Genomic DNA, 26232 nt, shown 5'->3' with positions numbered 1-26232 from the left:
CCATTGACAAAAAACCAAGCCGAGACATTATGTGGAACCACAGACCATAGTCACCTTTATTCCAGATATTATATTGATAATAACTGGTAAAAAAAAACGGTTAAAAATGATATCTAAAATTCAGAAAAAGGTATTATTAATTAAAGTTGTCTTCATACAGTTGTCTTCATACATTGTTCAGTAAAGTGCTCTCATATTATTACTGGATATTTAAAGTGCTAAAATCAAACAAGCAGTTTTGGGCTCCATCAAGAAATAATTCAAAGATAAGTGAATGGTATACCATATATATCTGCCTACCAATGGTTTGTATAAAGGTGTAAAAAGACCCTTATGCTATATATAGGCAAACAGGTATGGGATTAATTTAACTGCACTATTCTTTGTGCTGTGCTCACACAGATGGAATAAACAGGGGTGTTTGGATAAACAATATATCACTTTCAGGGCTGTTGTGGCTGTAATGACAGCAGTATAAATGTTGAAAAGACAAAAATGATAACAAACCCTACTGAGGTATAACCTGGTACAGGATGTAATGCACGGAACAAATTTAAGTTTTGTGATATCTGATGAATATCCCAAGCACCTCCACCATTACCACATAAATTGTAGGTAAATTGATGCAGCTGGCTCTCATTCTCTGGAATTTTGGAAAAATGCATCTGAATTTGGTTCTTCACCACATTGCACAGCATATAAAATAAATTTCCTTTCCCTTTTCTTCTTACTAGGAATGCAGTACAGTTAATGTAAAAAGAAAAAAAACATGGAGCTCTCCATTCACAGTACACCTGGTGTGCAATCACTCTGATTCATCTGATTCATCATTCATTCATGATTTCAAGCAAATTTCCCTGGATGACAACAAAAAATAAATGTGTGTATAACTAAAGACGACAGTCCCACTCTATCCTGCTCCAGTTAGTCGGAGGGTCCAGGCCCAAAAGCAAGGCATTTGGCCATAAGGAAGCTGGGGCAGAAACACCTTCAGTCCATTGGGCTTCAAGGGCTGCCACTTCAGAGGCTGCTGATAACCGAGAAGCATCACCTTGTGGAGAGCAATGAGAGTAGCAGATATTATTAGTCGTTTTACAATGGGGATCTGCCATGGAACAGAGATTTAAAGCAAACAGGACAATAAAAACAAGAACCAAAAAATAAACAGTTGTACGGTTATTGTAAGGCACTAAAGCCTATCTACTGTGAAGAGCGTGAGCGGGCACCAGTCAGCAGAAGTCAGACTAACAAATTCATAATTAAAAAATTTATAAACATTAAATTCAAATAACAATAATAAACAATGACAGAGTTTCATTAAATTATTTTTTTCTAAAAGTGGAAAATGTTATAGTTCATTTTTTGTATTTATTTAGTATTCTCGTCAACAATCTACACGTTTTGATAGTTAGGTAGTTTGAGCTCTGTATTTTATAGTATTACTGCTTGGATGACACAGAAGTCATGATGAAATAGTAAAGCAAAGTGCTGGCTGCTGCATAGAAGGTTGATTCTCCAGTGTTCTTACCTCAGTCTTTCCCTCCAGGACCATAGGTTCATTGAGAGCTACATATCCACTGTCAGGCCACTGCAGGATGACTGCATAGATGGCGCCTTCCTTTGGCCTCCAAGTGTACCTATTTAGAGATATAAATAATCAAACTGAGATGGTATCAAAACTAGCGCAGATAACTCACTTATTTCAAATGTGTGGCTCTCAATCAAACTAAAACTACCATAATAAACAAATCATGCAAGTCATTTACTATTCATATATTATTCCACAAAACAGTTTACCCTTCCACATTTTAAAGCTTTTAACACTGGGTCAAAATAAAATGGTGACAGCAGGCGGATACAGGCTGAGGCTCCAATACATTAAAGCTGCATATTAAACACTCAATGAAACACCTTAAATTCTGACATCATTTTAAAAAATGGGTCAGCTTGGCTACTGTATAAACAGATGTCTTCTGCATTCATACGTGTAAGCGCATAAAAATGAATAGTGAACTGCAGAACTAAATCAATATTGAGAAGGGGAATTAAAACACACCTAAATGAAGGTGAACGCAACCCTGATAGAAATATTGTAAAAAAGAAAAAGAAATAAAATAAAAAATTTTTTAAATGTATTAAAAATCCAAAAATGGGGGAAGTAGACACAGAGGTGATTATATGCCTGAATCCTTGAAAGGCAACATGTGGCAACTGTTTAAACTGCAATAAAACAAGGTAATTATTTTGGGTGGGGAAGTGTTGTACTGTCTTCTCTGCGAAACGGTGGGTGCTGACCAGACTCCGGGCGAGGCGCTGTCATTCTGGGACCTCCAGGCGCTGCTGTTGTAAATGGCCTCCCCATTGACCGCCAGCCACTGGCCCACCTGCCGGAGACGCTCCTCAAATATGGGGGCGATTCGTCCATCATGAGTGGGCCCCACATTCATCAGGAGGTTCCCACCACAGGACACCGTCTCTACCAGTGTCTGAGGCACAGAGAGCATCCATTCACCCGTTACCAACCCCTTATCGTAGCTTCCCTCTAAACAATCATACATTGATACAGTAATTGCCGCGTCGATATGCTTATTGTGTTTTACAATTAATTTTCACGAAAGGTACAGATTTGTATTTTCAATTGGGTGCTTTTTAAAGTGATTATTCATGAAAACAAACTATTCATAAGCCCATAATTCATAAATAACTGTTTTCTCTGTGAGGCACCAGACTCTGTCCCATTACCCACAAGCACTCCCACTAACACACATCCTCATGTATGCATTTTAACACAGAGACCAGTGATTTATTAATCAGTAAACATAATTAACATTATTGCAGGTTTTTTATAAACTGTTGTCATAAAAACACTGAATTACTTATGGGGATGGTTTCCCAGACACAGATTAAGTTTAGGTCCAGATTAAATTTACTTTAATATGTAGAATCTCCACTGAAAATAATTTAGTCTTAGACTAGGGTTAATCTACATCTACAAAACTGGCCCACGGTGTTACAGTAAAATCAAAAATACTAAATACATAAACTTTAAAGTGCAAGAAGTCTCTTGGCAAACAATTTTTTCTTGGCAAAATATTTTGCTGTGAACAAAACACACCCTCATCTACACTCTCTAACACAGAGACCAGTGATTTATCCCTCTGTCAATAACACACCCTCATCCACACAATTCATAATGGAGCATGTTAAAGCTCATATTGCAAATATTAGAACATATCTTACTTCCTCTGCACATTCAACATCTGTCTGTGCAGACTGATCTCCGGTCGGGACATAAATATAGTACGCTTGGTCAAATCCTCCGAACGACATTTTGGATAGACTAGCGACATGTGGTGCTTTTATAAAATTCACAAAAGAAAGTAAGATTAATGAAAAAAATTACAAAATTACTGTAAATTAAGATTGCATGTCCCCCGTACCTTCTGGTGGACTCGTTATATTGACTAATTCAGTGATATAGCTTGTTGTATTTATGGCAAGCAGCTTGATGCACTACTGTATTAATTAAAGAAAATAAGGGAAACAAAGTGCAAGAACATGGGCTACAAGTATCTACACAGAGATCAGTATTTAAGAACAACACTGTGAGAAGGTGCGTACTTGCCGCATATACTTTGTAGTTGGTGTACACAGAATTTCAGGGAGACTGAACTGATTTTGCAGCCTATTTGGTGACAAAAATATCAGGCATAAGGGAAAAGGATTAGAAAAATTGCTGTTCGTACTCTGTGTGATGGCCTAATGTTTGAATATAATAAAGCACAGTGAAATTAGCGTCCATCTGTTTTAATTGTCCACGCTTACTTCCCAGCTTTATAATGGCTTCCTTGACTTTCATTGACACAACTCTGGTCCTCATTTTGACAAATGCCAATAACAGACTCCAATAATGGATTTTCAAAACTAGATACTGAAACCTCTCTTATACCTGCGCTAAGGAAGCAACTGAACGCACCTTCCGACTAATCAGAAACACCTGTGATGCTATTTGTCCAAAACATTATGATGCCCTGAAACAGGGGGACCATTTATAAAATGTTCTGTAATTGTGCATAAAATGTCCTGTTAATGTCCACATGGCGAAACTAAAATGTATTTTGTTTCTTTACCCACATGTGAATTGCTTGATTACAAACCTAAAATTGTGGAGTACAGAGCCAAATTAAGAAAAAATTTCTTTCTCACGAACATTATGCAGCTCGCTGTATACACACCAAACTGTTAGCTCAGTGTTGATGTAACCAAGATATTTAATAAGTGTACTTTATCATACATTTCAGCTTCTGCAATCACAAGTTAGTATTAATTTTTTTTAAGCTAGCTGCCTCATTACATCATAATATAATAAAGCAGTTTGGTGTATATGTGTGCCATATTCAGTTGATTTTAAAGACCGAAAACTAGTGGGAGAGTTAGCACAGCTCACGCGGAGAGAAAAGACAAGACTAAAGAAAACTGATCTGTAAGCTATTCACACTAAAGGGGCTCCAGCTAAGCTGGTATTGTTGCCAAACCTTAGAAAAAGAATATAACCACATTTTTAGAGCCTAGGAGGTCCCTTCATAAATTCAGAGAAAACAGTGAAATATGCAACTTCATTTATTCATATCCACATTTTAAAAATCATGCATATGCACAATTCAAGAACTGGTTGTTTGTTCAAATTTAGTATGAAAACTGCCTTAAGTCTATAAATGACGCCTCAGGTGACATGAGGTTTTTGTGTAATCAACAAGCTGACCCCCTGCTGAACGCCAGCAAGTAGCATCTGTGTGCACATAATTATACCTTTAGCAGCTCCTCTATGGTTAGGTAGTCCTTAAGCTCAGCGTTCCTTCTGTATCCCCAGGACTTCTGGTCGATGGTCATACAGTTTTCCCACTTGTGTTTCAGCAGGTGTCCGGGGTTGTAGCGGTCAGTGCAGGTGTAGTACCCTCCATGTTTGCAGATGGTGCCGTACCCCCAGCGGTCGTTGGTCACGACTGTCTCCTGCACCGGACTGCAAAAAAGTGATGTTGGTCATATGAAAAAAATAACTTGCTGCACATAATTCACTTTCCACAGACATTCATAAATATAACTCTGCTCACATACCATTCACTACTGCACGGGCTACAGTTTACACAATACATACAGATGTGTGAACATATGGTAAGTCAAAATTACAAAGGGGCAGTGTGGGTCATAGAAAATGAATTGGTTCAGGAGGTGGCTTGTCTTAGAAAGCTTCGGAACCGCTGTTCTATAGTATGCTTAAAAAACCATCAAAGCACATCTGATCTAAAGAATTAGCTAACACTGAAGTGGATGTTTTACAGCAATGCATACATTTTGCAAGAGGTTATGAACTGTACATAAACTATTTTAGATGACTGAAAGCCCTAAAAAAAGTGAAAGCAAATGATTTTCCCGATTAGCCTGTTGCCCACAAAAAGTAAACTAAAATAAAATCTGTTTTGTGGATAGCGTAACTGAGCTAACCTGACGGAAAACTAAGCAACTGGGAATGCATATTATTCATATAATAATCAGTTTTTAAAAGTTGAAGCTGAAAGGTAAATCAGGTCCAGAATACAGAGAAGAACAGGCCCTGTGAGATGACAATGTGTTCGCGGAATGGGGGGGGGGGGGGGGGGGGGGGGATGGGGTTGATCATGGACCCCCCGTTGAATACCCAGGATCTAAAGGAAATGCTGAGACGGATATGGGATCTTGATATCCATGCCACTGAGTTTGAACCCTTTAATTAGCTCTTATATAATAACACTTCTAACAGTATTACATATAGTTATGTTGTGCACATTAGAGGAAGTGGATAATTCTGTGTGAATTTAAGTGCAAAATGGCCTTTTTTGTGTCAAATTTCAGGAAAATCCAAAGGGGTCACTCATTCACCCACAATGACCCAAGTATCTTCTGGAATAAAAGGATGGAAATAAAACAGACAGTGTGTACTTTTTCACTTGAAGGGAACCTTCAGTGTTGTTATGAAAACACAAAGAAATAGTTTGTTTGGTGGTACCAAATACCTAATAAGGCCAATTTAATTGGAGCAAACTTGTAATGTCCATGAAGTTCCATGAATATGCATATTAAAATGAAAAGTGTAAGGTACACTGCAGGTTATGTTTAAAGAACAGGTTAGGAGCCCCTGTTCATGCTTATTGGAGTATAGGGGCCCATGAAACCTCATTCTCTGGCCACTGTTACAAATCTAAGATTCCCAATAGTCTCCATACCTCTCATTGTAAAGCCAGGCTAAGAATCCTGTGCTATTCCAGTACTTGTCTGGGGCATCGCCATCTCCGTCAGACCACAACACCTCTGGTCGGTACTTTGTGACGATCTCATATAGCTCTGGTAAGGTCTTAGTATTAGGGAACTGGTTAGTGGTGAACAGGTTTGCAGCATCCTGCCTGAAGAGGGGATTGAACCACTCGAAGAGGGAGTGGTAAAGTCCCAGACGGAGGTCACTTTGTGCTCGCAAGGCATCGGCGACCTCTGCCACCAGGTCCCTCTTTGGCCCTACATCTACCGCATTCCAGTTCCAGGAATATTTGGAGCCCCACAGAGTGAAACCTGAGGATGGACACACATATATGCATGTAAAATGACAACATCTATTTGAGTGGAAAATTTTTCATGACCTTTGAGATTGTACAAGCCTATGTACTCTGCTCAGCAGAACATTTTTCAAAATATGAAGATTAAAATTTAAGTAGATTTCATATAAACAATAATTCAGTTATCAAACAGTTATCAAGGACATTCCTTTTTAAAAATAAAAAATTTATTCCTTTTTCTAAAATAAATTGGTTACCTAACCTGGGCCTAAACATGTCCAATTCCCGCTTTAATTTGGAATATCCAATTGACTATTTGTAGTTGTATTCATGTGTGATTCCACAGCACTGATTAAGAGTGATTCTCCTCTGAAAACCGTGGTGTCAACAGCCTGCTTCGTTTCACACCACAGCAGCCAACAGCCAAGCTTGCACAAAGCTGGGCATCATCCATGTAGCACAACGTGTTGCTTTAACTGAATGAGCCACTTAGTAACATTCCACCTAAATGTTCAGAAAACCAGGTTAAATTTTCATTTAATTAGCTGGTTTATAGGCTACCACCTGTACAGATCACATGAGTTATATGTTTCTTGTCTAAACACAGCCCAGGTTACAGCCATGCCTGGACTAACCAATTATGCCTGAAATTAATTATTCATTATTTGTTGTTAAAAACACATTCCTTTGGGCATGAAAGTAGTCTTTCAAAAATGCTTACAAACCTTCATGATGCTTTGTTGTGAGCACTACATATTTTGCCCCAGATGCAGCAAAGATATCTGCCCACTGTTTTGCATCAAAGAACTCTGCTGTGAACTGGGGTGCAAAGTCTTGGTACTGAAAGCCGGGGGGATAGTTATGCTCCATAAAATCAACATATGGCTTCAATTTCTCCCCCTGCCAGTACCACCTGTGGACACACAAGTGTAAAAGGTGTCAAAACTTCTTCAAGTGAACATTTCCAAAAAAATATAACAAAAACAGGCGAGGGCCAGTCAGAATTGCTACAGTCTTATTTCACAGAAGGTTTCTATCCCTAAAATGCTTGTCCTTTGTGGCAAGTTGTGTTATTTCAAAGATTTCAATGTGAGCATATCCTATTAACTTTTTATCACATCACATTACTAGTAGACTGCATGACATTGCAAGTATAAAAAAGCATAACTTCTTGCTTGATATCTAATTAAGCTACTTTTATCAATGATTTTATCCCTGATATTAGACTTTCTATGACACGTTTCAGCCATTAGGTGGTTGGTAAGAGCACATTTCAATTGCAGGACTGTTCTGTGTGTTCACATTACATCCTCTTTTGATATTAACTAAACACTGCAGATAGCTACTTCACTGTAATGTACAAAGAATTGAAGGTCAACTAGTTAACATCCATTAAGCAAATACTACTACTATTATTGTTATTATTATATATATATTATTATTACACTGTACACTTCATAATTTGGTTTCCTGGACATTTACTTTATGTAGACAGCAACACCGGTACATTTTTGTTTAAAAAGCCATACCGCGTAAACTCCCCTCATATATGTGTAGTCTTCTGTCATTGACCACCAGTTGCTAACAGTTTCACTCCACAAGATGGCTGTTCCATCAGCTACCCAGGATTTGCTCAGAACTTGGTAAAACAGCTTTCTCCTATTTTGTACTCTGGTCATTGAATAATTTTCTAAAGAACACACTATATAGGCTACTGTAGATTGTAGACTTATGCGGATTTCATAGGATACTTACCAAAACCACTCACTTCCGTAGCTGGGGACAGAGAATACCCCCCAGTGCACGAAGATGCCAAATTTGGCTTGATCGAACCAGACAGGTATAGGTCGGGAGTCAATCGATTCCCACGTAGGTTCGTATTTACATTTGCAGTGGGCGATTAGGATGGCTAAAACGACGGAGACCAAAGCTTTGTCCATAACGGTGCTTTTTGATAGAGAATGTTTACTCCAAAGTAGGCTACGAATCACATAGTTAGTTAACCAGGTACATAGCAGCTGATGAACTATATGAAATGTTTATTAATAGCTAGCTCGTTCACTACCGCATCTTGTTACTTCCTGGTAAATCATGTGACCTGGCCAAGAAGCAGAGTTCCTTCACAAATTCATTTTTCTACAGTCCATGGTTAAACATAAGAAGTTGTAACTAGCAAACTTCAGATTGATGTCAGTATTGTTTACCCTTTTACAGCATGATACTCAAGTGTCGCAAGTTATAAAAGAGAAACAATCCTGGCAGTCTGCAGTTTGCAAATTGGATGGGCAGAAAGTCCAGAAGTCCTTGAAGAAAGCAGCACTCCTGAATCCCCATGTGTCATTATAGAATATTTTGACTACTTTAATTGGCAAAAACATTCAAACTCAAGCTGAAAATCTGAAAATGTCCCTCAAAATCAGAAGCAGATCAGGTGTCCCAATTTTCATACTTCTGGTTAGGAGACGAGTGATAGTGGGGGAGTTAATGAACTGGGGGGATGGAGGTCAGGAGTGAAAAGTAATAGAACGCGCCCCTGATGAAATGCAATCTCTAACTAGCTGCTCAATAATTATGTTTAGACAGTTAATATAAATGCTTGTAATTCTGAAAGTGCCCATGCCCATCTACACATACAGTGCAGTCCATAAATAATGGACAGTTACACCGTTTCGTTTTGGCTCTGTAGCCTGCTCCAGCACATTGAATTTGAAATGAAAGTGTTTAATGTAAGGTTAAATCGCAGAGTCTCTGCTTTAATTTCGATGATTTAATTTCGGATGAACCAAGAACCAGGTCGGAAGGGCTACAGCCTTTTCTACACACAATCTCTCATAGACATATATGCATGTCTACGTATATATGCCTATGCAAGTCGCTCCTCTACGTTCCGTACAGCTCGATGGTAATTCGAACTTGGAAGCGGAAATGTATGTAACGTGGTTCAACGTTCGAAGGGAAACACCAGAGTAGCAATAATGTTCTAGGCTCCCCAATGAGCTTGGGGATATCTGGCGTTTCTTCCAGCGCTCTGTCGCCGTTGCTAGCCAAATTGTGTAAAATTTGTTTGCTGTCTTATATCTCATGTTCCGGTTAATTCGAGGAGACGTATTGTATGAATATTTACATTTCTGCTTACTAGCTGTCGTTGCCTAATGACAGGTTTTATCGACTGCCACTGTCACATCTCTGCCAGAGATTTTGACAATGTAAGTGCCACATACACTTTGATCCGCAACTACAATTACACTTACAGTATATGTCTGTTATAAAAGATGAAATGTATTTTGTTGCAGCTCACTCTGCTATCTTTTTACAATTAACTTTTTAGACTCGTAGCTACCGAGCTAATGGGCTCTTACAATTACACCTTGCCGTCATTATTTAATGTTTTAAAATTAGCTAGACTATAGGCATGCAGTTCTAAGGGAGACAATATTGATCGATGCCTTTTGTTCCAGGATATTGAAGATGTTATAGAAAACTCCAAACAAGTAAGCACACCATTCGCCCCTGTTACAGATCTGTGCTCAAATGCAACTTTGATGTTATAAATAATTAATGAAAATACATTCTTACATTCCTTTTCCTGCTGTGTAAGTTTCTCGCAAGTAAAGCCGACGTTACTGTCATAGCTGATGCTCATGACGGCTCCAATTTCTGTTAACGCCCGTACAAATTTTCCAGTATCCAAATACCTTTTAAAATAGTCTTCCAGACGTTATTCTACGAAAGTTTTCCAGTGTATTAAAAAAAAAAAAACCTGTATTTGCGGGAAATCTCTGGCAACCTGTTGTGTAGGAGGGAAATCTCTGGCAACCCTGTTGTGTAGGTGTTCATAACTGCTTGCTTGCCTGCAGTCATTTTACGCCAGTGGTGTACAGCAAGGGCTAACCCATTTCAGGATTTAGTGCCAACTTGATTTTAATTATTTAATTAGCTTAATCATATCTTAATCTGCCATTTGCATCAGCACCAGCTACACCCACAGACTGCAAGTGTATCCTAAAGATTTTACTGTGTTCAAGTACCTGAGTGAACCAGTGTAATTTATAGAGCTGTCAGAAAACTAAATCTAAAGTAAATGGTTGGAACAAAAACTAGAATGTGGATCAACCCCCAGGATTGAAGTTGTGCCCCGTTTAAGCAGTATCTATGAAGGTTTCATGTAATTGCCGGATTTAATTACTGTAGACATTATGTGCTTTTTTAGGCAGGAATTTTGGCTCTTGTGGCAGTGGCTGAACATGCAGGAGAGTTTGAGAAAATCATTCAGCTTTCAGAAAGGTATATTATTTTCATTAAAAAAAAAAACTATTACAGAGGCATTTGCACAATCTTAAAAAATAGAAGTTAATTTTACAAATGCTTGAGATGTCACATCATATAACTAGGTTTAATTGTGTTACAAAATATGTTGTATATTTATTTATGCTTTTTTTGTGGTATTTAACTTTAACTGTGTTCAATTAAACCAATGCTTGAGTGAAAGTCCCAACTGTATATATGTAATGCACTGCAGTCTGCCCTGGATAAAGGAAGATACTAAGCACATAATTAATTATGTTTGTGGGTTCTTTTTCCTAGGTTCCCTGGCTTTGTGTGGCCCTGTCTTGGGGTTCACCCTGTCCAGGGAGCACCTCCAGATCCTCAGAGGGGCGTCACTATGGAGGTACTGCTGAGTCATTGGAGGGTTCTGAATGAAAAAGAATCATAGATAGCTGACTTAAAGTAATAATCTCGAAGATTTTCATTAAAGTTACGATCTCGAAGATTTCAGTTTCGTTCTCTATGGCGGTGCCAATGGCGAGAAGCGGTAATTGCAGGTGTGTTTTTGGACCTCACTTCCCATAGATTCAACCGGATCCAACCATTGTCGCCTGTGTGACGTCAGTCACTTGGCACCTGGGCCACGCCAACTATAACACTTATTATTTACTGAATAGAAAATGGTTGTTATGAAAGTGATGTTATGTACATACTCATTCATTGTTTAACATTAGGCTAACTTAAACTGTCTTTACACTGCCGAGCCGGGTTAAAATGCTGTAGCAGATCTGGGGTAGAATTAGTGATAATCAATTTCCACAAACGTTCTTTATCCACCTTTTTCCCCGTATGAACATCTTTACACTGCAGAGAAGAATTCGCGGGATTCGCTGTGGCTCGTGCAATTATGTATCTCGTGCACAATAAACAGTCTTTTTCGTGAATGACTGTTGTGTAATATTTTTGAAACAACTGCCTTACAAAATGTTTCTGGTTTTGCTAGCTAAACTGTTAGAGAATAAAGCTGAGCTGGGTGTTAAATTAGCAATCAGAACAAGAAGAATAAAACAAAAACAAAGGAGATTTCATCAAAAAAGGGCATCAAGGCTGAAGGAACATATGAGGAAGCGTAATAAAATAATAACAATGCTAATCCATACTGCCGTATTCTTTTATTTAGTTTTCTCCGGCTTGACATCTTTACACAGAAATCAGACCCGGCTCTGATCCAGGTATACCCCGGCTTTATTCCTATCATTATAATATACTGATGAACTTGATGGCAATGTAAATAACGGTAACGTTAAGGCCAGTTCAGATCAATGATTCGCAACGAGACGAAACGGTTTTACAGTGTTGCAGAGAAAACTGCAGCGGTGTGAACTGGTTAGTAGCAGAGCCGTTGCCTGCCCCTTTAGTTAGCTACATTGCAACGTTGCAACAAGGTAGCATTGCATTCGAGAGACGGTTGGCAAGTTCGGTACCGGTCGGTAGCATTAGCTAGCGTATTTTCTAATTGTTAGCTGACATTAGATTGTGTTAATTACATTAGCTAGCTAGCTAACGCAACGTTACCTGATATGAGAGATGGATAATGTGCGCAACGTTGTCTAAACTAATGTTGCCTTTCTTGACATGGTCCGGTAGCTAGCGTTAGCTGTGAAAATAGCTAGGTAATTTAGTAACGTTACATTGTCATCAAATGTAATACGAAATCTACATCAACAAATAATATGACCTCATGTTACACAAGAACTTTTTAGGGTTCCATAACTTTCTCTGTTATCGTAGTAGACACCGGAAAAAAACAGTACGCCGCCTACACACAAGTGAGTTGAAGAGCAAGCCTTTTGCGTTAGCTCCGCCTACCCTATCTGGCGGACCCACCACTGATGGGTGATGGAAAACGCGTCACTAACTATGCGCCGTTTGTGATTTATTCCCGGGAATGTCGCCACAGACACCCAGTTCTTTAATCATAAATGATTATAATAATAATAATATAAATTAATATAATAATAGGCTCAATCACCATTGCAGGGTTTCCGCCAGTGTATTGCAAGCCCGGCGGGCTGCCGGGCCTAAATTGACCCCCGCCGGGCCGAAGCATTGGGGATTATTATTATTAGTTTTTAACGTATTTTTAAGATGTTTTTTAAACTACAGTTACAGTGGGGCGGCTTAGTTGGAAAGCTCACCAGCGATATATGTTGGTTAAAACGTGAACGCACTATAGGAAAACAGCAGGTCTGTTCTTTACTCTCATTGTGCATAGAGTGACGTTCAACACTTAATGCTTCCAACTATCACAAGCTAACGGTACCTAGCAAGGCACCATTTCTTTAGTAGGCTAACTAACCTCGTTACAAACTGTGTTATCACTTCATCTTGTCGGTAAGTACATTATTTTTATATTAACTTAAGCAGTGTGTAGGTAACGTTAAACTAGTAGCATGAATGTAACGTTCGATACATTGTAACATTACATGATGTATTAATTGCCATCTAAATAACGACTTCACTTGTTTATTAATGACGTTACCTTGGTGACATTAATGTGCACGACAACGTGCTCATTTAGCTAACTTAGCTAGCTAGCCAAACAGTCAGTAACACAGATACATAGATATTTTGTTGTTGTTGAAATGTGCCCAGCATTCCAAGCTGTACATTGTTGTAAGATTTAGTAGCCAATAAGTAGGCAGTGTTGTGCATATCCCGCTCTTACAGCTAGTTTCCAGCCCAAACCACTACAAAGAGAGCAAACTTTTTTTTTTGTCAGTGACATTTCCTTCTGACATCTATGACGGCAATCGCAAACACGACATTTATTTTGCCTTTTTGTATAGCTATTTCCATGGATAAAATCACATTTATTATTATTATTATTATTATTATTATTTATTGGTAAAAACATTTACTTCGTATCCAGGGAGATAGCCAACTACTTGAACGTTACATGACATGTGTAGCTATTTCGTAATACGATCGCATTTCAGGCTAGAAAATAACCCGTTAATCCAGAGAAATTGCTGAGTCGCAACAGAATGTATCAAGGCTGGCAGCACGGATCAAATTTGTTGTGACAGCTGCCGTCCAAAACAAACACCTGAGAGAGGCCGCCTGCGTGCGTGCCTCCCCCAAGGCGTTACGTCATTGTTTTGCAATGCGCAGCTGTCGTAAAAACATGCCAGCTTCGATAAGCGGAATCGATAAGCTCGGAGCCATACGATTCCAAAGAATAGGACAACTTGGAACCGGTTCGTGATTCCCATCCCTATTTAAATGTGCCCAGCATTCCAAGGCTTGTTGTAAGATTCAGTAGCCAATCAGGACTTGAATACAAGTTTTCTGTGGAGTGCAAAAACTTTGATATTATTTATTTTAATTTCTTTTGTTGTTGTTGTTGAAATGTGCCCAGCATTCCAAGGCTGTAAGAATCAGTAGCCAATCAGGACTTTTTTCAAGTTTTTTGTAGAGTGAAAAAACTTTGATATTATTTATTTTAATTTAATTGAATTTCTTTTGTTGTTGTTGAAAACACAGCAAGTCTGTACATTGTTGTCAGATTCTTTGTAAGACTATGCTATGCTGTAAATAGTTGTTGATTTTTTGAAATGTGTGTTGAATAAATGACTTATTTATAACAACATTACGTAGTTATATTTTAAAATCTTCAGTCAGCCTTTAGCACTGACTTAATGTAGGGCCGTATGGAATCTGTGTTATAGCTTTTTAAATTCTCAATTCCGCGATTCCGTCTGTGATTCTGTTATCACAAAAACTATAGGGCCCTACCTTAATGCTGCCATCAGTCTGTCGCAGGCCCGTGCCGGGGCCCCATCAAGAAAGACACTTGGCCGCCAAGAGATATCAAAAGATACTTGCCACCGGGCCTAACAACTTTTCTGGGGGAAACCCTGCATTGTGTTACCTAATTTGGCGATAGATAGTGACTTAACAGACATTTATTTTAATGAAAATCTTCAAGATTATTACTTTAAAATAAATGTCTGTTAAGTCACTATCTATCGCTGAATTAGGTAGCCTAACACAATGGTGATTGAGCCTATTATTATATGAATTATTATGATTATTATTATTATTTATGATTAAAGAACTGGGTGTCTGTGGCGACATTCCCGGGAAAAAATCACAAGCGGCGCATAGTTGGTGACGTGCTTTCCATCACCCATCAGTGGTTGGTCCGCCAGAGAGGGTAGGCAGAGCTAGCGCAACAGGCTCGCTCTTCAACTCACTTGTGTGTGAGCTGCATACTGGGGGGTAACGGGGGGGGGGGGGGGGGGGGGTGGGTGGTTGGTGGTTATGGAACCCTAAAAAGTTTTTGTGTAACATGAGGTCATATTATTTGTAGATGTAGATTCGGTATTACATTTGATGACAATGTAACGTTACTAAATTACATAGCTATTTGCACAGCTAATGCTAGCTACCGGACCATGTCAAGAAAGACAACATTAGTTTAGACAACGTTGCGCACAGTATCCATCTCTCATATCAGGTAACATTGCGTTAGCTAGCTAGCTAATGTAATTAACACAATCTAATGTCAGCTAACAATTAGAAAATACGCTAGCTAATGCAATGCTACCTTGCTGCAACGTTGCAATGTAGCTAACTAAAGGCCAGTTCAGATCAATGATTCGCAACAAGACTGGATGCAACTTGCAAAATTTCAAGACGTCTGATTGTAAACGTTCTAAAACTGCGATAGGTGGGTCTTCTGAGACCCCAGGGCAGGCAACGGCTCTGCTACTAACCAGTTCACACCGCTGCAATTTTCTCTGCAACATTCTAAAACCGTTTCATCTCGTTGCGAATCATTGATCTGAACTGACCTTAACGTTACCGTTATTTACATTGCCATCAAGTTCATCAATATATTATAATGATCGGAATAAAGCCAAGATATAGGTGGAGCAGAGCTGCGTCTGATTTTTGTGTAAAGATGTCAAGCCGAGGAAAATGAAACGAAACAATACGGCAGTATGGATTTGCTATTTTGTTTGCTAATTGCTAATTTGTTATTATTTTATTACGCTTCCTCATATGTTCCTTCAGCCTTGATGCCCTTTTATGATGAAATCTCCTTTTTTTTTGTTTTATTCTTCTTGTTCTGATTGCTAATTTAACACCCAGCTCAGCTTTATTCTCGAACAGTTTAGCTAGCAAAACCAGAAACACCAGGGCAGTTGTTGCAAGGCAGTTGTTTCAAAAATATCACACAACAATCATTCACGAGAAAGACTGTTTATTGTGCACGAGATACATAATTGCACGAGCCACAGCGAATCTCGCAAATTCTTCTCAGCAGTGTAAAGATGTTCATACCGGGCGAAAGGATAAAGAACGTTTGTGGAAATTGATCATCACTAATTCTACCCCAGGTCTGTTACAGTATTAGTAAAGACAGTTTAAGTTAGCCTAATGTTAGACAACGAATGAGTATGTACATAACGTTACTTTAATTACAACCATTTTTTATTCAGTAAATAGTGTTATAGTTGGCGTGGCCCAGGTGCCAACTGACTGACGTCACACAGGCGACACTGGTTGGATCCGGTTGGATTTATGGGAAGTGAGGTCTATAAACACACCTACAATTACCGCTTCTCGCCATTGGTACAGCCAAAGAGAACGAAACGGAAATCTTCGGGATTGTAACTTTAAGGAATAAACCCAGTCCCATGTTCTCAGGTCGAATCTGGACTGTGCTCGTGGTGACTGTGGCCGGTAACTCCATAGAGAGATGTATAATTGGCGATTGCATCACCCACGGTATAGGAAGGTTCAGTTGGTTAGGGGTCCACATTTCATTGCTCTGTAGCATCCTCTGCTGGTCGATCAGGCACCTGTCAACTGCGTGGCAATAGCCGCATATGAGATACAGTATCTTTCTTCGACTCAACTCTATGCAAGCTTGGCTGTGGGCAGCAATGTGAAAAGAAGAAGAGATTACCATGAATGCAGCTACAAATAGTTAACTGGACATTCAAAATTATGGTGGGAATCGGAAATGTTTAGATTTTCTTGATATCTATTAATCAGCCTTAGTGAGGGATGCTTGGTGCATGCTTGTTGGTGCAACTGATCCTTTTACCTGATCCTTTTACCTGACAGGTTATTTATTAGCTTATTTGATAGGGACATGCACAGATACATTTATGCCAGTACAAAGACAGCATCAGATGCCCTGTACCACACCAGGTTACTGGGTGTCAAATATCAGAAGGATCTGAGAGATCAAGATTGAAAAGGCCATTTTCCACCTGAATTACCCTATTTCAAAAGAGACGGTGTGGCCAAATCCCTGGACAGCTACTGCAGTTCCACCGTTGAGCGAGGTGCTTAACCTGCATTGTGTAAGCTAAACATCCAGTTGTACAAATGGTAGAGTGAGATATTCTAGATAAGGGCTTCTGCTAAGCAAATAATACAAATGATAATTAGAAATGCCGTGAATGTTGTTTCATTTTTATTATATTTTAAGCTAAGGTACTGATAATATCTCAATGTGAGCGTCATTACTGTTTTGGATAGATCACACCAAGAAATGGTGTAACTCAAGATCGGGACATATTGCAGTGGCCTCATACAGTATGTTTCTGTGTTAGTCCTGAATTTTAAGATGAACATGGTGGACGGGTTTTTTTGTATGCAACACTGTCAACTCTAAATTTTCATTTGCTGTAGTATTCACTACAACATAAGCATAATCTGAGTATATGTGTAGTAAGTGCTGAGTGCTCTCCATACAATAAATACTGTCAAGGTTTAGGTATTATACATGTACAGTTTAGCTGTAGTTTAGATTACGATCAAATTAGTCACAGTGCCAAATGATTTATCTGTGATAGATATGAGCCTGAAATGTGAACCTATGACCAAAATACTGATGGAAAAGGATATTAAATGATGTATTTGCTTTCATGTGTTATATATGATGCACAAGTTCTGATTCACCACACAAATACCAAGGAATGTCACTAAAATATTATTGTTATGTTTTTGCATAGGATTTCGATGCTGCCTTGCCTCTGATCGAAAAATTTCAAGACTGTCTTTTAGCTATTGGAGAGGTAATAATAATAACAACAACAGCAATGCTGTTTTATATATTCTGTAAGCACTTAACTACCAGCAACAATAACAAATAACATTTACTGGGATTTTTTATTGTATTTCTAGCTTGTGTGTTACCAGTGCTCGCCATGGTGCTTATTTGCTATTAACTTACAGGTTGGATTGGACTTCACTCCTCGATTCGTCAGCAGTGACAGAGGGAAGGATGAGCAGAGAGAGGTGTTGGTTCGGCAGGTTGAAATAGCCAAACGGCTGGATTTACCTCTGTGAGGCCTGCTCTGATCACGTATGCCAACCTTTAACTGTTGGCTATAACTTGCAATGTTAAACTGTATATTTTGCATTCATGTTGCTGATTTATTAGAGCTCACTCCACTGTGTCCACTTTCAGAAATTATTGAAATTAATCTCTAAGCTGTATTCCGATTTCTGAAAAGATCTAGCCCTGCTACTACCCATGCTCATGTTCTGTATTTCCTCCTTCAGTAATGTCGGCTGTGCTCATTTTTTGGTTTCCTAGGAACGTTCACTCAAGATCTGCTGGAAGGCCCACCATTCATCTCTTGAAGGAACAAGGTAAAGACCTGGCTTTGAACAGAGCTGCAGCCTGCAGAGCATTGTAAAGCCATAATGAATATGAGTGTATGGATTTTGATTGACTTTTTGTTCTCTAGGTGTGGAAAAGGCACTTCTGCATGCTTTTGATGGGAAGCCCTCAGTGGCAATGGAAGGTGTAAAGGCAGGGTATTTCTTTTCCATCCCCCCTTCCATAATAAGAAGTGAACAGGTAATACACACTTTGGAAGGATAGTCACACATGTCCTGAAGTGTCATTTGTACGCTAGGTTTTAATTGCAAATACTTTTAAGTACAGCTGTACAATATTGTCAGATTTTTATAACACTTTTTGTAAATTATATTTAATATGCATATATACTTTTGGACTGTACATTTTTGTGTGGGCACTTGGTAGAAGACAATTCATAGTTAAGCTTTGCACGTTGGGCATGGCGCTTTTGTTGTTTCTCTGTCATCAAACCAGTTACAAAAATCCACCACAACAGCAGACCATGAATACACATTTAAACGTAAATACAGTGAGTCACATGTGTCAAACTGTTCTCAACTAGCCAGCCTAGTTGCCTTATAGGCATTTGATTGCAGTGCAGGAAAAGTCAACTAGTTATACAGTATATACATATTTAATGTGCTTATTAAAATATTTATAACCTTATAAGAAGTGAAAATATAATTAGCACGATGTCAAAAGTCAATGTGTCCATGTCTTAGCAAGAATTAGTGTCCATTTAAAAATTGTCAATTTCATTGCGTAATGTAATTTCTCCAAGAAGCAGAAGCTGGTGAAACAGTTGCCTTTGGAAAGCATATGTCTGGAGACGGATTCCCCAGCCTTAGGACCAGAGAAGCAGGTAAACTTGTTTATTATTAAATATTTAATTCAATAATTAAATAACTTGTTTATTATTTAATTATTGAATTTGATTTGTAACTCACATAAATTTTACTTTGTCATTATTTATTAAGCAAAAAATAAGCCAACATGCAGAAGCTATGTATGAAAAAGTAATTGCACCCCTCCTGCTTCCGTATCAGTTAAGAAGGTAATTAGAACCAGGTGCTCTAATCAAGTGCACAAGATTAGTTAATCATCAGGAAGTGCTGCCACCTGTATATAAATATAAATATAAAATCTGACAGCTTGGTCTTCGGGTTAAAACAGTCTTACAAGGACAAAAGATATACAGTGCGGTCCATAAGTATGAACAGTGACACAATTATTATTATGTTTTTTGTTTCTTTTGTTTTTTTGGCTCGTTACTCTGGCTCATTGGATTTGAAATGAAACAGTAAATATGAGGTTAGTCTCTTCGCACAAGCCCATAAGTGGCCAGGAGGCTGGCGTCTTGAGACGGCTCAACTTAGACATTCGGTGCTCCTGCAGCCAAACTATGAGTGGAAACAGAAAACTCTGTGTTCTAGCTTTACTAGTAGACAATGCAGGACAACTATACTAAATACTGAGTTTCTAAGAGCCATTGTCCATTTAACAAGCATTGAACAATAACATATCTTGGAGTTCATAGAAGTAAATCTGTATTTTGCCATTGCAGCAAGATAAAGCCAACAATAGCCCAAAGGTATGTCAATACAGCGGAGAAAAAATCTTCACACTGAATAATGAAATAAACTAGAGGAATTTTGTGTGATTGTACCATGTCATTGTACTATTAACATCTGTGACTAAATATGGAATAAATATACTCTCTTACCATTGGTTCTACACGTAAAGATGTCCCTTTAAAGATTCAGTAGTCATTTGTTGTCTTTAACAATCCATTTGAGAAAAATATGCAAAAAGAAAGTGGCATTTTACACCATCGGAACTCTTTCCAGTTCGTTCTGTTTTGATTGATAACTATTTTATCCAGGAGAGGACTGTATAAGCTTTCCAATGATGTATGGCACATTTCATTGTAATTTATTAACAACGATTGGGGGCTCTGCGCAGCACAGTGTTCAAAAGCTTCAACCGTAGCATTACACAGTAATATACAAGCACTCCTTGAGACGTAACAGTTTTTTTCCTTCTGAGTTTTTGGAAGATTTTACTGATTTTGCTAAACGCTAATTCTCACAATGCTTGGACATGGATTTGGAAGAGGAAGAAGCATGAAGTGTAGTGAGGATACATACAAACATGGTGAAGATGTACGTATTTCCTAGTAAGATTTCAATTATTACCGTTGTTTCATATTTTTGATATTGTTATATTGACTTTGGTCATAAGAGACAACTGTTAGCCTTTTCTAATAATACTTTTCATATTTGTATTGGGACAAGAAACAATGTACAACAATAAAAAAGTAAAACAATAAAACAACGGAGACTAGTGTACATTAAAATTTAAGATAAAAATGGTAAAATAAATGTATTAAATAAATAAATGAAGTTTCCAGATAAAAAAAATAGACAATCAGATAAAAGCCAAGCTAAAAAGATATTTATATATAAAATAATTAAAATATCAATACTTTCGGCTGCCCTCAGATCGTCATGGAAGCTATTCCAGCAGTATATAATAACTATAAATGGTGCCTCACCAAAGATTTTCGTCCTCCTTTTTGGGACAGTTAAAAGACCCAAAGGGCCTTCCTGGTACATACATTATAAGCATTTGAGACATGTAGCCTGGTGCAAAGCCATGCAGTGCTTCATAAATTAGTAAAAGAACTTTAAGATCAATTCCAAACCAGTGTAGATACTTTAAAATAGGTGTAATCTGTGCTCTGCTTTTGGTCCTGGTCAGCGTTCGGGCAGTAGAATTCTGATTTCATTGTAGGTGGTTTATAGATTTTTTTGGGGATACCAGATATGACAGCATTACCATAGTCCAGCCTGCTAGTAACAAAAGCGTGCACTAGTCTCTCTGTACCAACCAGTCATGGACCGGCCAACATATTGCCTCAGTCTGTCTAAAAAAATTAGGTGATCCACAATTGAATGCAGAACTGAGATCTAGAAGTTGTAATCCAATAATTCATTTAATTTTTTCATTTTCATCCTACTCACAATGAAATTGACTCGTTCAAGAGGTTTGCGCTATTTTCCAATGTGGCAATTTCACATACTATAGTGTAAGCTTTCATAGGTGGCTCAGTTGTGTTATGTTTGATGCACCCATTTACCATGAAGCTGGAACATCGCCAACATTTTTCTGATGGAATATTATTTTAAATTTACTGCGCTGATATGTGCTAGTTGAATGTAAAATTTCCCTGGGAGTGATCATAAATAGTAATATATCATCTCATGCAACGAAAGATTACATACTGTAGAGTACAGAAAAACATACAAGAGTGAATGATTACATATTCAGATATGTGTACCACAGTGCCACAATGTTTTTGCATTATTTATGTGATATCATTGTTTCATTTTAAACCATCATAAAAGGCAAATGCATATGCTTTATAATGGACACAAAGCATTTTATTCATTTTGGAGAGGTTTTGGATAGGCTACATATCTTAAACCCCATTGCTGATAAAATTATAGTAATTTCCACTTGAAAATGATACAAAAGTGAGTTTCGAAGTTTTGAGTTTCACTATAAAAGTTGATTTGTAGTGAAATATATTGTTATGTTATGATTTACAGCAATGCGCAATTTAGACAATTTGGATAGATTTGGAGATACTAAGTGACGCCAGGGTACACTGCTTACACTTGCTTCATAGATCTTTAGTAGTTCTGCATATCACCCTCTGATTATTCACACTTGTGGTGATTTGACCCAGGTGTGCCTGATTCAGTCTTTATGGCTTTCAAGTCCCCTAGTGAGACTAAGTTATTGAATAACCTTCAGTATTCTGAAGGTTATTCAATGACCAGAGTACAAAATAGGAGAAAGCTGTTTTACCAAGTTCTGAGCAAATCCTGGGTAGCTGGTGGAACAGCCATCTTGTGGAGTGAAACTGATAGCAACTGGTGGTCAATGACAGAAGACTACACATATATGAGGGGAGTTTACACGGTATGGCTTTTTAAACAAAAATGTACCGGTGTTGCTGTCTACATAAAGTAAATGATGTCCAGGAAACCAAATTATGGAGTGTACTGTGTAATAATAATAATAATAATTTATGTAGCACCTTTAATACATAAAATGTAGCTCAAAGTGCTTTACATTCAGCACTTAGATCATACAGTGTACAGGAAATTAATTTATTTTGAAATGTAAAGAGCTATGATATGGACTGCCCTGTATGTGTAAATCTCAGAGCAATTGTTGCTGCTCATCAGTCTGGTTATAAAACCATTTACAAACAGTATGAAGTCCATCATGTCATAATGAGAAAGATCATTTACAAATGAATACTCAAGGCAGTTGCCAATCTACCCAGGAATGTGAAGTAAATTTACCCCAGATCAGGCTGTATGATGCTTTGAGAAATAGCAAAGAACCCTTAAGCTGCATTCAGGGATCAACAGGCCTCTGTTAACATGGTCAATTTTAGAGTTCTTGACTTCAGCAATAGGAAAAGACTGAACAAGTTTTCATGGAAGGGTAGCCCATAGAAAAGGCCTTCCCTCCAAAAGGAACATTGCAGCATGGCTTTGGCGTGCAAAATCCAAAATCACACCTGAATAAACTGCAAGACTTCAGGAATACTGTCCTCTGGACAGAAGAGACAAAAATGGAGTTGTCTGGCTGTAATGCACAATGGCATATTTGATGAAAACCAACTACCGCATATAACCACAAGTACCTCATGCCAAATATCAAGTATGGTGGTGGATGTGGATGCCTCACAATTATTGATTCCACCATTAATTACTCTCTATACCGGCATATTCTTGAGGGAAATGTGATATCATCTGTTTGCCAGCTAAAGCTTGGCTGATTTGTTCATTCAACAGGACACTGGTAAATCTATGACTGAATGGCTGAAAAAGAAAAGAATTGTGGTTTTGGAATGGCTAGGTCTAACTCCAGACCTCAGCCCCATTGATATGTTGTGGTGGGGCCTTAATAGAGCTGTGCAAAAATGTCTTCAACATTAGTAAACTGAAGCAGTTTTGTAAGGTGCAAATGGTCAGAATTCCTCTGATGTGATGTAAGATACTGATAATCCCATAGAGAAAATGACTTCAGGTTATTGGATCTAAAGGGGTTTCTACAAGCTGCTGAATCATGGGGTGCACTTTTTCACAGAAGGTTTCTGCATATGGTCTTATTTTTGGTCGACTAAATAATGACAAAGTAAAATATGTTAGGTATTATTTATCACGTGGTGAGAGGAGTGAAGGGCTTCTGGGGCATTCAAAACACAAGAGGCAGGAGCAACTGCCTTGCACTTGGGAGCTAAGGAGCGATGCTGCAGACATCCCTCATCTCCTTTGTAGCAGTGCTTAGCAGAGGGTGTTAGAACTTGGTGAGAACTGACGATGATGGTTATGTACAAAATAAAAACCAGAATTGAAAGGTGTGCTGTACTTTTCACATCACTGTATCAGTGAGAACTGTCCATTCACATGACTGTTACAAGGTGTTGCATTAAGAAAAGTTACAATTACAGTAGCATGATGCATAAATGATGTGGAGCCTCATCGGTTTGAGTGTGCAGGAGAGACTTCAGCTAAAGCTGGTGGTGCTTGACTTTGCTGCAGGTGAGGAACGAGCCACGGAACATTGCCGTCTGTGCCGAGTTCATCGCTAAGGTCAAAGGGGTCCCACTGGAGAGGGTGGTTGAGGTGACCACGCAGAATGCCCTCCGTCTCTTCCCAAAGCTTCGGGCCTGCATCCGGGTGTGACAGCATGGAACAGGATAAAGATTTGGCTACTAGCTCTCACTTAGACAGGGGACAAATGAGCAATGTGTCACATTGATTATTATATCACCAAAACATGTATCCAGTTCCCTTCAACACTTCTAAGTCATTGTCTTGAGTCTGTTATTTTCAGATAGCTGATTGCTGTGATGGTAAATCAGGAAAATTGAAAACCTACTCATTGGCCTTAAAATTGCAACTATTTTTCAAATATTTACAAAAAGCTTTTATGATATGGATGTCTTATGCATGTTTATTTCGGACTTCTCATATCCATGAAAAACAGTAGCTACAGTAATGCTGTTCAGTATTTTCATTTGTTAGCCTCCAGTAATAGAAAACTCTCTATGCTTTTTGTTTAGTTGCTAATTGGCCCTAAAGTTAAACCTATCAGATGAGAGATTATTTAATTATAACATGACATCTGCTGTGTGTCGCATGTGAACAGAATTTTGTGACAGGAAAGACAGATAAGACAGTGGTTGGGAGTGGGGCCCTAAGAATGCAATTGGAATTCTGCATACATGAGTAACCACAGTTAGTGACTGATGTTTTCACATTTGTTGATATAAACACACTCTCTTGTTAATACTTTGAAATACTCCAATTGTGAAAATGTGGTTTTAAAACCTCAATAAAAACAAATAGATCTAATGAGTGGGTCCTTCTGGTCAATCTACATTGCCCTTGTGAATCATTGAAGCCTTTAAAAATGTACTTCTGAAAATAGGAATACCAACACTGCAACAGGAATTCTGTAACATTTACAGTAACTTGCTAATATTTGGACACATGGTCACATGATGGTCACATGCACCATTCACTCACACCCACAGGCAATTTAGACTCCCCAATTAGCCTAGCCTGCATGTCTTTGGACTGTGCAGGGAAATCCATGTGAACATGAAAGCTCCACACAGAAATCTCACATGGTATTCTAATCTGGGAACCGTCTTTCTGTGAGGCTACAGTGCTAGCCACTGCACCACTATGCTGTCTCTATTTGTAATTATACATCTGATGAAAAACTTGTTTTCAACATACCAAAATGCCAAGTTACTCACGCATACAAAGCACTGTCTATAAGTCATTCATTGAAACAGGATGGGGCGACATAGCTCAGGAGGTAAGAGCGGTTGTTTAGCAGTCGGAGGGTTGCCGGTTTGATCCCCGCCCTGGCTGTGTCGAAGTGTCCCTGAGCAAGACACCTAACCCCTAACTGCTCTGGTGAATGAGAGGCATCAATTGTAAAGCACTTTGGATAAAAGCGCTATATAAATGCAGTCCAAACTGGCCAAAATCTTGGCCATAAAAATTATTTATATCAAAATTACGCCAAGTTACAAGAAACAATATTGGTTATCTTAGCTCACACAAATTTAACAAGCTGTATTCCAAAACAATGTTACCCAATGTTTCCTAAATTGTTTCAAGTAACTTGGCCCTTCCACGCACACCAAAGATAGCAAAGTTTTTAAAAACGTGCACTTCCTAATATATCCATTTTGTGAGTGTATCCGGTGTTGTTATTGGCTAATGTAGCTAAATGTCCAATGGGGAGAATTATTGATTGTGGCCCTGGAGCAGAAATCAGCAGGAAAAATAGCATACCTGCTATCCCAATATTGTTGTACAATCTACAAAAACCATGAACAGTGTATTCTTCATTATAGTAATGGGTATGCAGATGTGATTCTGTTCACTTCAATTCAGGCTATAGATCATATTTATTAATTTGCTTTACCTCTGGTCACACTGACAGCTTTTTAAAGGTAATGAAACCATTCAAACACCCTAAGTACCCTCTGTGAGTATGGTAAAACAATGTACTGTAGTAGGGTGACAGTATTGTCCTCAGTACTTCTGAGTATTAAATTCACATGTGATTACGTTTATTTTTGAAAAAAAAAAAGAAAGAAAAAAA

General features: G+C 38.4%; 2 protein-coding genes across 4 annotated transcripts; one reads left to right on the top strand and one right to left on the bottom strand.

Annotated features, from left to right (window-relative positions):
• Positions 1-27: 27 nt before the first annotated feature.
• On the bottom strand, positions 28-9101 carry fuca2 (alpha-L-fucosidase 2). Its single transcript, XM_035435426.1, has 7 exons — positions 8340-9101; positions 7310-7497; positions 6261-6600; positions 4810-5020; positions 2296-2486; positions 1529-1637; positions 28-1051 (listed from the first exon to the last, which is right to left on the bottom strand). The coding sequence occupies exons 1-7, from the start codon at positions 8522-8524 to the stop codon at positions 911-913; spliced, it is 1365 nt and encodes a 454-aa protein (XP_035291317.1). The 5' UTR covers positions 8525-9101; the 3' UTR covers positions 28-910.
• A 410-nt stretch (positions 9102-9511) lies between these two features.
• LOC118236836 (putative deoxyribonuclease TATDN3) lies at positions 9512-24962 on the top strand. Of its 3 annotated transcripts, none has more exons than XM_035435429.1 (10): positions 9512-9790; positions 10043-10075; positions 10795-10868; positions 11169-11253; positions 17888-17950; positions 18111-18220; positions 18475-18530; positions 18629-18741; positions 19310-19384; positions 24147-24962. In XM_035435429.1, exons 1-10 carry the CDS (start codon positions 9737-9739, stop codon positions 24288-24290), a joined length of 807 nt encoding a protein of 268 aa, XP_035291320.1. In that variant the 5' UTR covers positions 9512-9736; the 3' UTR covers positions 24291-24962. The 3 variants fall into 3 exon arrangements, with proteins under 3 accessions (XP_035291320.1, XP_035291318.1, XP_035291319.1); XM_035435427.1 differs by having other exon boundaries at positions 19304-19384; XM_035435428.1 differs by having other exon boundaries at positions 9513-9790; positions 19307-19384.
• The last annotated feature ends 1270 nt before the right edge of the window (positions 24963-26232 follow it).

Source organism: Anguilla anguilla, chromosome 1, assembly GCF_013347855.1.
Source record: "Anguilla anguilla isolate fAngAng1 chromosome 1, fAngAng1.pri, whole genome shotgun sequence".
Classification (NCBI taxonomy): Eukaryota; Metazoa; Chordata; class Actinopteri; order Anguilliformes; family Anguillidae; genus Anguilla; species Anguilla anguilla.
Note: the sequence above shows the minus strand (reverse complement) of the source record. Positions and strands in the feature narration are given on the sequence as shown.